The following is a 12,994-nucleotide window of genomic DNA, read 5'->3' as shown; positions in this document are numbered from 1 at the left end:
CAGTCTGAGATTTTCAAATATAAATGGATGCGAGTTGACAATACGGTGGGGGATCGAATTTTTCAATGACATATAGTCGGGTGCGAACGATCTCCGATCTCTTATCCATTTCCCACCGAGTGAGAAGGTTATTTTTTTTTGGTATCCTTTATTTATATCTTTTTATGTGTCGTCTCTCCCTCTGTGTGTGTATTATATTCCTCCGAAGTTAATTGACACGAACGCGGGCCGAGAAGAAGAGAGAGCCATATGTAAATGAGCTCCGCGACACAAGAACAAGACACAGCACTGGTGTGAGGCCTTTGAAACGTAAAAGAGCTCGTTTTCTCCCTTTTTCTTATCCCCCCTTCCTCTCTTAGACTTGTTTCCATCTTCCTATCCTGTATACCATTGACGACACGATCATCTTTCCTTTTTCTTTTTTTTTGAATTTCCCTCAAAATTGTATGGAAGACCCCTTATGTGTGCTCTTCCATCATTTTGACTAATTTGGATTAATTGAAAGAAGCGGCTGGTCGCAACACAATGAACTCGTTTGAGTCCATCAAAAGGAAAGAATAACAACTGATGGATTTGAGTCGTTTTAAATTTATTATTTCGACAGGTTCAACCGAATAAAAAAAAAGGAAAGAAAATATACAGTTACATTGAGAAATATGGAACCATCTAGCGGAGAACGGATTACACTTTAATCTCACATTGAATAACAATTATCCGCGCTGTTATACAATAGAGGAGGGGGATCGATGAGATTATTTTTATACAAGTATCCGTGAAAAATCGGACGGATGATATGAATAAGTCTGAAAAAAAAAGTGGCAGCTTGAATGTGCGAGGGATTTTCTATTCTTTGCAGGATCATTGACGTTTTTAAAGAGGAACATTTTTTTTCTGTTAACCTATGGAACGGTTCATATTTTTCCAATCTTGTATCCGTATTTCGAAAGCGGCGAAATAGAGTATTTAATCACATACAATTTTGGATAGATAGCTAAACATGACGATGAAGGGATCAAAACACAGGGAACAAAAATACCTGAAATCCAGTTTTCCATGTCAGACCCTACTTGGCGAAGAACGGGAAATTTCCGCCGGTCTTCAATATCAAGGTCAGTATCGACATTCTATAAGGGCAATACGAGGAGGAAAGCAAGTTGGAATAGAGAATCCTTAACATTTAGTGACAGAAATAAGTTTCATGGGTTTTTGCACTGTGACGGGAACTGGATACAGACAGACGTATTTTATACTAGGCGCCTAGGCGGCTACTGTCCAACAGACGGTATTCAGAAAATAAACTTTAATGCAAAATAAAATTTATTAAAGACATTTTTTTTAACTTTGGAGCTATTAAAAAAAAAACAGAAATTTAAATTTTTGTTTATTCAAAATATTCTGTGGTAGGTGAATGGACGCCTTCTAGCGACCGAAAGAGACACCACATCAAATCAAATTATGTAATAAAAAGGTTAGATCTATTGTCACGACATATGTCGTGGCGCGACGGTCAAAACTGTCTATTGTCACGACATCTGTCGTGGCAATAAAGAGAAAATTGTCTATTGCCACGATACGCCTATACTTCCTCTCTAGTCCCTCATGTCGTGGCAATAACACGAATTTTGTCTATTGCCACGACATGCGTTTTCGTACTAAGTTCCACAGAAGATGTTTAGGAAAACTACTAAATAGGGTAAAACTAAATGTGCATAATTCCCGCATCATTTTTCTTGTCAATTATCCCGTGAAACTCAACCTTTGTTGTAATCTCCAAATAAAAAATTACCCTCTCGACGGAGAATCGAACGCCATGCTATCGCATGGTGGCATTCATCGCTGACCATTCGGCTACCACAACTGAAATATTCGTGTAAAAAACTTGAGATATATAACCTAACCTAACCTAACCTAACCTAACCTAACCTAACCTAACCTAACCTAACCTAACCTAACCTAACCTAACCTAACCTAACCTAACCTAACCTAACCTAACATGCGTGAATGTCGAATTTAAAAAAAAATTATGTCGTGGCAATAGACAAATTTCGTGTTATTGCCACGACATGAGGGACTAGAGAGGAAGTATAGGCGTATCGTGGCGTGTCGTGGCAATAGACAATTTTCTCTTTATTGCCACGACAGATGTCGTGGCAATAGACAGTTTCGACCGTCGCGTCACGACATCATGTCGTGGCAATAGATTTAACCTAATAAAAACACCAAAATAATAGTAATAATACAATACAAAAAAAAATAAATCTAAAACTATGTGACTTAGGAAGTATTTTTTCTCAGTCAAAACATTAGAGATGGAAGGCCAGATTTGTAATGCTGTTTATTGGACTATAGATTAATATTACATAACATAAGGTAGGCTAATAGATTTCGTGGTATTGGACGACAACGACTCCCGGAATTACAATAATACTGTATATTTTTTATAGACTACAGGAGGAACATTTTATATCTTTTTACTTTTCTTAATCCAGAAACTAAATCGAGAACCCGGTAATAATGCTGATTAATATATAAAGACTCGACAACCCAGTAGTCTATCTCAGTATCTCTATCCGTCTACACATAATGAAAAAGAAATCAATGGTTACTTTACTGCGTATATTTTTATTTTTGTTACTTGCAACTTGCCTAAATTGATACTCCGTGGATAGGCAACACATTCTGTATTGTACGGCCAGTCACAAGCGTTCGTGTCTACGTTCCATATGAGTCCTTCCGGGCAAGCCATCACATATTGAATACCGTTCGAACAGGTAATGAAAGTTGAGCAATTGTAGTAATTTGGATACACTCCATCTGCTGGACACACGGAAACACGCCCATCGGTTTCTAGGAGGGAAAATGTTTTTAACATTTTGATTAGCAAATCGGCATTGTGTTTTTGTCCGGTTAAAAATGAATAAATCTGGCGTAAATTAGAGGGAATTTCAATTTGATTGAGATTTCAAATATATATGTTAAAAGGCTATAACGTGGGTATATCTGAACTAGGTAAAATACCTTGCGCAATCAAATTATGCAAGATTAATAAACAAAGGGAAATTAGGCCTGGATATGGTTATGGTATAAAATACCTTGTGAATCCATTGCCGTTGCTTGCATACGGATCAGGAATGCCACTGTGATCAAGATGATTGACAGACACCTGAGAAACATCTTTGTTTTTACAGTTATTCTTTTTTTAAGTCCTAGATTTTGATTATGTTTTTGGTGTAATTCGGTGCAAAGCAAGTGTACCAAACACAGTTATTTGTGTCCTCGAACCCACTGCTGTCGGCCGATTAAATTTTTAAAAAAATCTAATCAGCTGCATGGCCAAGGTAAACGCAATGCAGGTGCAAATATAAGATAGCTTACGTTTACACGATATGAAAGACGTGTTTGTTACTATCAATCTCAGTGTTTTTTTTTAATCTGATGCCCTTTAATATTTATTACACAATTCTGGAGTCACGGTGATGACGCAGAAGCTTAGAAGTGGCGTGGGAGTTTGTGTGTAATTGATACATCTTTAACTCTTCTTTCAATTTAAATTTACACAAATATAATCTTCAAGTTTAAAAACGCAAGAAAAATTACTTGATAAAATATTTACTTGTTTTTTTCTTCATTAGATTGTAGGCTATTAAAACCAGAATCTATTACCTGACAATCATGAGTCGCGAAGGAGATGGGTTGTAAGCGTCTATAGGCTATTCATTGACAGAACGGATATTTACCTCTTTCATTTTTTCAAGCGCGGTTTTTTTTTTCATAAGATCATCCGAGATCGTTGTGCACAGTTCAGGAGCATTAGTGATTATAGAACATTGATATCGGCATTATTTTATTCGATATTATTCGACCTTTATTATATGGCGAATCAATATTTCCTTGATTCACATTCATACAAATTTGACTCAAACAAGATTTCTACAACATTGAAATATGACGTTTTATTTCCAAGTTCAGATGACGTTGTTTTTCTTAGAAACAAACATTCATGACATAAATTTTTTAAAATATGTCGCTACAGCATATGTGTACAGTGGACAATAGGATAAATATTCCAATTATGTGTACACATGTGTATTAACAACATTATATTCGACGAATGTGTTTCACGCAAATGTGTTACCGTACAAAAATGAGAATAGAAAATATATTAATCAAGAACTACCACGTCTGAATCATCGCCTGAGTCCTTTTCAAATGTCTTTGCTTTTGTTGGTTTCTGATTGGACGGATTGCGCGGTACTGCAATCTGGGGTGAGTGCGAAGGAGCACCTAGATTCGGAAGGAATGGGGGAACTGGCGACGCTGATGATACAGCTTTGAAGGAAAGAGGTGGAGCTTGCGACGAACTTCCTTGAGTTGCTTTTTTGCTTCCTTGAAGTTTAGGGGCTGGTGTCAGCTTAGGCAAAGAAGCCATCTGATTACTTGAGTGTTGACTCGACTTATTAACAACCAAATCCATCGGCCCCGATTGCTCTTTATTGGCATGTTTCGGATGCGAAGCAGTATTCGGTTTCACTAAAAGCGACATTGACGACGGAAGGTTTTGTAGCACGGAAAAGGCAATGTTATGGGGATCAGGTCTTCCGCTGTTTCCCCCATGCGAAAACTGTAGAGAAGTCGAGGCCATTCCTGAATAGCCTGCATTGCTATGAGATGATTGTGGCTGCGAAAATTGTGACTGTTTTATTCTACCAGTTGACGATGTAGAGGAGAGAAACGAAGAATGAGAAACAATAGGTTTCGAAGATGCAGTCGTAGCTGTTACGGTAATGTCCCGACCTAAACTGATCGGGAATGGAGAGACAGGTAAATCTTTTGATCCAACAGACTTGCTAGATTGTTTGGACGAGTAAGGTGCGCTATGCAAATCCCTGGGGGTTTTTCCACGAGCCGACGGTACATTGTCGTTTGCTTTACCCTCCGATTTTCCAATACGCCCCACATCAAAGGCTTGAGAAAATCCAGCAATCAACTTACTAACATCTACTGTTGGAGTTGTTATTGCCCGTTTGTGGGGTTTGCCAGTAGGGTGCGATGAAGGCGGCGCAAGCGATTTCTTTTTGCTACTTTCGGTAGAAGGTACAGATTTGTGCTTCACTCCAGCATCCTGATGGGTTGGTGGTCTCATCATTGAACTTTCAAACAGTGGTGGCGGGAGCTTGAAGTCATTTGGAAACTTTGCAGTTAAACCAGCACGATTTTCGTTACTCTTTCCAGTTGATTTGCTTCCCTCAGTGGAATCACTCCGCCTCATAAAATCCAGCGGTTTGTTTCGGGAACCACCATCTGAAGTAGACGCTTTTATCGGATTAGTCACTCCAAAAGAAGCCTCACTGGCCGCACTCGTAGTGGATTTGAAGCTTTCCGTTGTAGTGGAGCTCATTTTTGCACTTGGGCGATTAGACGATGATTTGCGGATCCCACGGCCACGACCCCTCTGCGCTGAAGGGAAGTAAGGTGGGGTTAGATTCGACATAACGTAAGACTGAGCTAGAGCCGTCTGCATCCAATTTGACAATTGTTGTTGATAATCTTGCTGCATTTTGGACATCGATGATGCATCTACAGCTCCCATTGGTCCTCCAATCCCGAACATACTCATCGGATTAAGATAAGGATTGGATAGCATGGCTAAAAGTGCTGGATCCATCATTCCAAGACCAGCTAAACTCGCCGATGTAGGTGTTCCGCTCACTGATGTTCCGCCCATTGATGCCAAGGTTTGCAATAGAGGATTAGACATAGACATACTCGAGGTTTGCGGTATTGGTTGAGACGCACTTGAAACAGCAGAACTAACAAGAGTTGGCGCAACAGCCTTCGGAGTAGGCGCATCTTTCTTTGACGTGCTGCGAGCAACGGGAACAGCGGGAAGTGGGGCGGGAGCTGGAGCGGGAGCATCAGTCGGCGGTTTTTCCCCGGTCGGATTAGAAAACATTGCTAATAAATTTGAAATTCCAGGAATGTTCTTCAGATGTTGAGGTAAATTGTTTACAGATCCTCCAGCAGATTGTAGGAGTTTCATGGCTTCTTGCATGACATTTGCATTATTTTGTCCGGATGATGAGCTAGATGGAGTCTGAACGGGCAAACTTCCAGCATTTAAAATATCTCTCACGGGAGTAGGCCTGCTTGCTCCGGGAGGTCTGCCTCTTCGGTTAGAAACGTAGGCACGTTTTCCTCGTGTTGATACAACGCCGAGAGAAGATGCTAACCCTCCTCGAACTCCACCAACTCTGGCTCTGGATTGCGCCTGTTTGTTTCTGCAGAATGTCAATGCTTGCTCCATTAAATTTGCATCGCTCTCATTGTGATCTTTGGGGCCCCGATAGATTTTAAATCCGTCAATAAGCAACGCTCCAAAAACTGTCTCTTGACCGGGAAGATTACGTTCAATACGATCATAAGCACGAAATGTGTCCATCAACAAAGATAATTTCTTCGACGAGCTTGGAGATCCCTATAAACAATGAAGCAAAGAGATTAGAAATGAAAATGGCAAAACTGGTTTCGACACATTGAAAATTACCTGCTGGGGAGAAGAATGTTCCGATGAAACGGCGTTCGAGGAATCTTTAATCTCCTGCAAACGACTGCGCAAGACTTGCACCATCAAACTCAAAGCAAGGCTAGCCTGCTGCTCCCTTTCTGAATCGAATAAATACTTCTTGTCTGGCTCAGGCTCAGGTTGAAGGGCTAAGGCAAGCTCCATTAGCAAACGATGATCTCGCGTCTCACGTAAAACATCCAAAAGCAGGGCTGCACTGCGTCCCATGTGTGAAGCAAAGCATCCAGGGCGATCGATTTCGTTAATTGGAATTCGCCAAATTCCATGAAAAAAATTGTTTGACCTGAAAAGTGAATGATGTCATTTTATTGCTATCATTTGTTTTTGTCACGGTAGAGAGTACACATACCTCCATTCCGTAAACAATCCTGCAACTCCGGTCGGAAGGTATCTGATTTGCACGGCGCCTTGCTGCTGTTGGAGCTGTACAATAGAAGCTGAGAGTGGACGACCAAAGAGTAACTCTCGACATGCATCGATGTTTCGGTTCACTTTGGAATGATAAAAGTAGTGAGCCAATCTGTAAAGTCCTTTATAGAAATGTGGAAATCGTCCAACACATTCTTTAATAGCTACTAAACACATGTCCACCATTGCTTGCAAGTCAGGGACTGGTTCACCTCCGTGTGCACTTGCCTATAGATGACGAAATAAAAATTTGTAGATTCAATATGGAGAACAATACTTTCGCATGTGTTGTTTTTTACCGCAATCTTTTTGGAATCCACTGTTTTCTCTTTTTTCTCGTCGGATGAATCTAATGTTGAACTTGATTCACTATCGGAGTCTGAACTACTAGAATCAGAGGTAGAAGACGCAGAAGAGCTTGGATTTAAAAGTAGTTCACTATTTGATGCTTTAGGTGGCTCTGAATCCATTTCTTTAATTTGTTCCATTCCAGAAACCGTTGGAGATGATGCGGCAGTGAATTCCTCTTCCACAGTTTCCGTAGGTAGTTTTATCATCCCATCTTCGTTCATGATAAAATTACTAGTCGCAAAAAATTAACGATGGATATGTTACTCTTTGAATTTATGGTTAAATTAAAGTGAATAAGCTGTCACTTACCAAGGTTTAGCAATTCCTACAGCCTTTTCAAGGATTTCGTTGAGAATAATAGTAACATCATGAATTGTAGCTGCTCGGCCTTCTAGTTTAACTTCTGGGACTAAAACGAATTGCAAAATGTTGAAATAAACTGATCAATAAGAAAAAAAAAACGCAGGAAATGAAATACCTGTATCAACATTCGTTTTCTTGGTTGGCTTTTCTTCTTCGTGTTTTGATGCTTTGCGCTTTTTCGTTTCTTTTTCAAAAATGTCTTCTTTTTGCTCAATTGAAACTTTGCGACCACCAAGAGCAAACGCTCCATTGGAAACAGTTTGTAGTTGTTTCGAAATTTCAAAGTATGCAGTAATATCTTGCGGTCGTCCTTCTAAACTCATCAACGTCTTTAAACAGTGGCTATGTATGCGGTAATGAATTTCTAGAGCTTCTACGCTGAGGTGCGGAGAGGTGTTGTAAGGAATGCGTTTTGGATAAGTAGCAGAAGATTCCTCTAACAATTTAGCAGCGCGCTGATAGTGCTCAATAAGTTCAACGAAAGGTTTCGATCGCTTTTCGGCAACTTTTCCGAGCATATAGTGATGCAGCCAACGTTCGTCTTGATCGTCTCCATTTCCTTTTTTCATTCCAGCCAATGATGCTTTGTCGGCAGCAACAAAACAGTCGTGGGCGATATTAAGCATGCGATCTTTTTCCTTTTCAAGCCGTTCAAACATCTCAATGCTAAGGGAATCGGTTTCGTTACGAAGCAACTGTGAACAGAAAGAATGCAGCATGTACGCAGTAGAACCTTGTTCGATCCACAGGGTAGTTTGTAAAGGACGGAGGACAAGGGCACGCCTAGGAAAAGGAAAACGTTGGTTAAATAGAGGAGAAAATTTAAAAAATACGAAATTTACCGAAAACAACGCAAAGCAGCTTCAGCTCGATCGAGAAAAGTCCCAAGGTTCTTTAGGCGTTCACAAGAGTTCAGCTTAGTTTCTAATCTACTTCCTATTGCCAAGGCGACAGCAGCCCAAGAATCAAAACGATCGGGTACTAAGGCCAAATCCAGAATGTAATTTTCGATAGCCTTTGTCCAGTCTTTGTTTTTGAAATAATAATCTCCTAGTAGGTAGAAAACATTTTCAACTTCACTGGGCACACAACTGTGGTTTAAATATTCCGGAATGTCTGATCTTTGCCCCTAAATAAAAATTAGATTTTTTTACACACACACACGACTATCATTAACAAACATGTACTAACTTGGATGAAGCTTTGGATGTCTTCTAGTCTGTTTCGAGGATCCATCTCTGGTGGAATTAAGCTAGAAACTTTCTGGAGCAACATCTCTTGTTCGGCAGTTGAAGTCGGTTTAACTGTGTCAAACTCCGGAAGATCTTGTCTAATCGGGAGGAAAAATTCCGCCAATAGCAAAACTCGATTCCAAGTGAAAGAAACAGCAGTTACAGAGTGATCTGTCAGAGATCTACTTTTTGATTTTTTGGTTGTCGGGTAACCTAGCGCACAAAAAGAGGCTTGTTCAATAGCCCTTCCTAGTTCTTCGCGATCTTCGTAATCATGAGTTCCCCGACGTTTCCGCATTAAAACCTACATTGTCCGACCCAAAAAATGAAATGTACTCCTTATAAAAGAAAAGTTTAAAAAATTATTTTCACCTCAAAAAGATAAAGAACGAAAACACCATTATCGAGCATACACCATGAGTGCTTTCCAAGTAGATCATGGGCTGATATGAGAAAAAGGATTGAGCATGGAAGCGCCTCATCACCTACTTCGTCTGATTCGTCTTGCAGAGCATTTTCGACGTTTTTCTTAGCTAATGTGATGCGGTTTTCTTCAAATTCAATGACTCGGTGTAAAAGAACCCAAAATATTGGAGATCCCAATGGCATTTTGGAGGAAGCGTCTGGAGCCTCAAGTTGGTGAGAGCATATGAGGACTAGGTTTTCAGCAAATCGAACCAATGCTCGTCGATTAAGTACATTTAACGATGTCCGTTTAAAGTGAAGGATTTCTTCGATTTCAGTCGAAATTTTCTCAATAACTTTTGACCAATCTGAGGCCGCTTGAACTCCTACAGACTGATCGCTGGCAATGGCTTCTTCATTACTTTTACGATTGTAGGCCTCTAGATATTGATTAGTTGATTCGTCCAAAGACTTCTCACTCCAGACAAGGTAATCGTCAAAATCTTCGAGAGCGGTTAATCCTTCCAACAACATATTTATTTGAGTGGGTCGATCAACCGGAACCCGGTACTTATGATTGCTAAAGAGATGTGAAAACACAAAATATTTAATATTACTAGTCATACAAAATACCAATAAATTTCGAAATTCACCTGGTTTTCGATCCTGGAATGACAAATGTCGCTTTCAAAATACTAACAAGCTGTTTATACTTCTTCTTTTGGTGCAATATGATAATGTCTTCAAGTTGCATGGTTCGAACAAGAACTTCCTCCATTTCATTAATATCGGACAAATTCAAAACGAACGGTTTATCAATGGAGTGAGTAACGATGGGCCGAACAATACTTGATTGCGAATCTTCAACATTATTTGGCATAAAGCAATAATTTACCTAAAAATTGATTGAAAAAAAATTATGAAAGAATTTAAAAAAAACTGTGTGATGTGTTGTAAAATTACCATTTGTAAATAATTTGAAGCGACTTCTATACGACCATTTTGAAAATGCCAATTGCAATGAAGCCAGAATACTCTGGCCCGAAAGTGGTTGGAAAGTGTTGACTGCGTATCAATAGGATCAGACCATTGAAACAAATACATTAGATCCTCGATAAACCATGAAGGAATTGGCAGGCCTGTATCGTTCTTCTGGCTAGATACAAAGATCTCAGCGTGGATCAACATTTCGAGACCAAATTCATTCGATTTTTCTTCAGGCTGGAATATGTCGGAGACATGGAAAACACTCCTTAGGAACAGAACAAGAAAATAAAATAAACAAATTCTAATTAACTAAAATAAGAATATCTTACGTACCGAACAATCTTATATGCATCTTTAAATAAGTTACTTAGTTTATTGGTCCACCTAAAACCACTTAGTTGTGTAACACATTTGCAAAATTCCGCAAGCAAATCCGTTATTCTACTTTTCGATTTTTGAGACTTTTCCAGAAATGTTGTTACACTTTGCTGTTCTTCAGAAATTGGGATATCTTCAAGAAGATGACAATGATCATTGACCGCTGGGTAACCTGTATCATCTGCCTTTGTTTCTTTCGTAGCATCAAAGTTCTCATCTAGACTATAGAAAAAAAATTACATAAACTCGTTAAACGGTTTGATTTAAAAAAAACTCACAGCAGACAAGTAGGCAAGAAACTACGCAACTCCGCTCGAAGGCTGTAAATATCTTCTTCTACTTGCTGAGCATAAGCTCTAGAACGAGTAGATCGCCGCTGAATTTCTTTTTCAGATACAGAAATTCCATTCTCTACCGATCGTTTTCTTTTCCTGCTTTCTGATTTGATTGCTTCTGCTTTTAAAGGTGGATCCACATGAGTTTCGACATCAGACTTAACTGTTTCTTCACTCGCTGAAATTTTTCTTGGTGACTCTTTTTTATCGGACGCTTCATCAACACTAAAACATTCTTTCCCAGCTGGGGTTTCCGCTGTCAGCTGATGCTCCGGCAGACCATCGCCATGTTCCATCATTTCGATATTATTTGATGAAGCCGATGTGGAAGGATCAACCGAGAATTTAGCAATGTCTTCTTTGTCTTTTGATAATTCAAGTTGTACAGAACAACTCATTTTCTATAAAGGAAAAGATAAAATTAATTAAGTTGGTTTGATTTCGAAAAAAAAAAATTACTTTTTTTACCAGAGGGTCGCTGCTTTCCGACATACTTCTGTAAGTAGCCAGTAAGCTCTCTCCAACAGCAATCCATGATAACGATTCAATCTTCTTCGCTAACGGAATGCTTGGTAAAATCAATTCCGTGTATAGACCGCCAACTTCCTCACGAAGCTGCTGTGCTTCATTCAGACATTCCTGTTTTTCTTCTTCACTGTATGGGTAATTTTCAAACAAATGGATCCTGAAAACGAAAAATCACTATCAGATTTCTTGAAGCGACTCACACTTGTTTAATAGTAATTCCATACCATTTTTCGTTGAATATTTGTTTAAGGTCAATTTTCAACGAAGGAGAGATTTCAAAAATAAAATCTCGGAAAATAAGACCTCTGGTGTAGAAAGGGTCTTTTCCAAGGGCTATATTGATGTAGTGAAGGCACAAAACATCATCACCTAGCCCATACAAAACGCTGATAATTCCATCCAGGCAAGGCCAATGGTTGGGACTGCACTGTAACCCCTACATTGTAGCAAGAGATATTAACGAGAATTAGTAATATTTTCAAGTTATTATTATTCTGGTTGAATTCAGTACCTGAAGAAAAGCATGTCTTGCAAGCTGAAAGTTCTTTAAACTCATAGAAATTTTTCCAATGCTGTGCCAAACAGTTACATCAAGGGGATCAACTTCCACAGCCTAAAGATAAGCATGATTTTAGCTAAGAATAAAAATTTGCATTTTAGTCTATTCACTCCACCTCAAGATATGCCTCAAGTGCTTCATCAAAATTTCCTTTGGAAGCACACAAAGCTCCAATGTTTTTCAAACAAGCATATTTAATTTGGAGACAGGAAGACAAGGTGCCTATGTCTCTATTATCTTTTTCTTCTTTTTCATCCAACAAGGCCTAAATTTAAAGTGAGAATTTGATTGACATTATCAAATTAATCTAAGAATTTGAAATTTTGTTAATACATTTTCAATACAAGGTAAGGCAAGTGTGTGATGGAAGAGTTTGAGAGCAGCATCAAACTCATTTTTCTGTCTCAGATCTAGAGCTTCTTTGTACAAGTTCAACGAATCAGCTTCCTGAGAAAGCAAATAAGAAAATAAATAAATAACAAACATATGTTTTTGGTATGCAGTTCATCTCATTCTCTTGGAATAGTTAAGTACTTTTATAGACATTACTTACTTCGACTTCTTTTGTTGGTAGAACAGGTTCATCAACACCAGAACTTTCTTCAGACAACTCTTCGTTTAAGGCTGCAATCCTCAACATTCTCGTTCCGTTCACAAGCTAGAATCATTGAAAACTAGCCTACTGTAAGTAACGATATTGTTGTATACTAAACTTGCTAGAATTTGAATACACAACTTTTCTCTCTGTGTATTATCGAATTGTTGCTAAACTGTATGAGGAAATTTGTTAAACATCACTCGAAAATGAGACGCTAATAATAGAGAAATATTTTCAAAGCTAGAACAGCAGACGATACGAGAGTCG

At 38.9% G+C, this 12,994-nt stretch overlaps 2 protein-coding genes across 2 annotated transcripts; both read right to left on the bottom strand.

Annotated features, from left to right (window-relative positions):
• Positions 1-2,318: 2,318 nt before the first annotated feature.
• Positions 2,319-3,312, bottom strand: LOC124200404 (chondroitin proteoglycan 2-like). The gene is made up of 3 exons (XM_046596632.1): positions 3,093-3,312; positions 2,647-2,847; positions 2,319-2,574 (listed from the first exon to the last, which is right to left on the bottom strand). Exons 1-3 carry the CDS (start codon positions 3,172-3,174, stop codon positions 2,567-2,569), a joined length of 291 nt encoding a protein of 96 aa, XP_046452588.1. The 5' UTR covers positions 3,175-3,312; the 3' UTR covers positions 2,319-2,566.
• A 515-nt stretch (positions 3,313-3,827) lies between these two features.
• Positions 3,828-12,992, bottom strand: LOC124200388 (calcineurin-binding protein cabin-1-like). Its single transcript, XM_046596611.1, has 19 exons — positions 12,683-12,992; positions 12,463-12,576; positions 12,245-12,394; positions 12,082-12,183; positions 11,795-12,006; positions 11,511-11,727; positions 10,986-11,443; positions 10,663-10,929; positions 10,306-10,594; positions 9,996-10,237; positions 9,310-9,922; positions 8,897-9,241; positions 8,548-8,834; positions 7,821-8,488; positions 7,652-7,751; positions 7,291-7,573; positions 6,933-7,219; positions 6,545-6,866; positions 3,828-6,475 (listed from the first exon to the last, which is right to left on the bottom strand). Exons 1-19 carry the CDS (start codon positions 12,767-12,769, stop codon positions 4,163-4,165), a joined length of 7,356 nt encoding a protein of 2,451 aa, XP_046452567.1. The 5' UTR covers positions 12,770-12,992; the 3' UTR covers positions 3,828-4,162.
• Between the last annotated feature and the right edge of the window lie 2 nt (positions 12,993-12,994).

This window comes from Daphnia pulex, chromosome 1 (assembly GCF_021134715.1).
Source record: "Daphnia pulex isolate KAP4 chromosome 1, ASM2113471v1".
NCBI classification, from domain to species: domain Eukaryota; kingdom Metazoa; phylum Arthropoda; class Branchiopoda; order Diplostraca; family Daphniidae; genus Daphnia; species Daphnia pulex.
This window is presented reverse-complemented; position numbering and strand designations above follow the sequence as displayed.

What these genes read in the sequence shown, in the direction of transcription:
- LOC124200404 (XM_046596632.1), bottom strand. Translation starts at nt 3,174, where the DNA reads ATGTTTCTCAGGTGTCTGTCAATCATCTTGATCACAGTGGCATTCCTG. An exon ending in AACGGCAATGGATTCACAAG is followed by an intron (nt 2,848 to 3,092) that starts GTATTTTATACC and finishes TTTCCCTCCTAG; the next exon opens with AAACCGATGGGCGTGTTTCC.
- LOC124200388 (XM_046596611.1), bottom strand. Translation starts at nt 12,769, where the DNA reads ATGTTGAGGATTGCAGCCTTAAACGAAGAGTTGTCTGAAGAAAGTTCT. An exon ending in CAAGACATGCTTTTCTTCAG is followed by an intron (nt 12,007 to 12,081) that starts GTACTGAATTCA and finishes GCTACAATGTAG; the next exon opens with GGGTTACAGTGCAGTCCCAA. An exon ending in GAAAACGAATGTTGATACAG is followed by an intron (nt 7,752 to 7,820) that starts GTATTTCATTTC and finishes AATTCGTTTTAG; the next exon opens with TCCCAGAAGTTAAACTAGAA.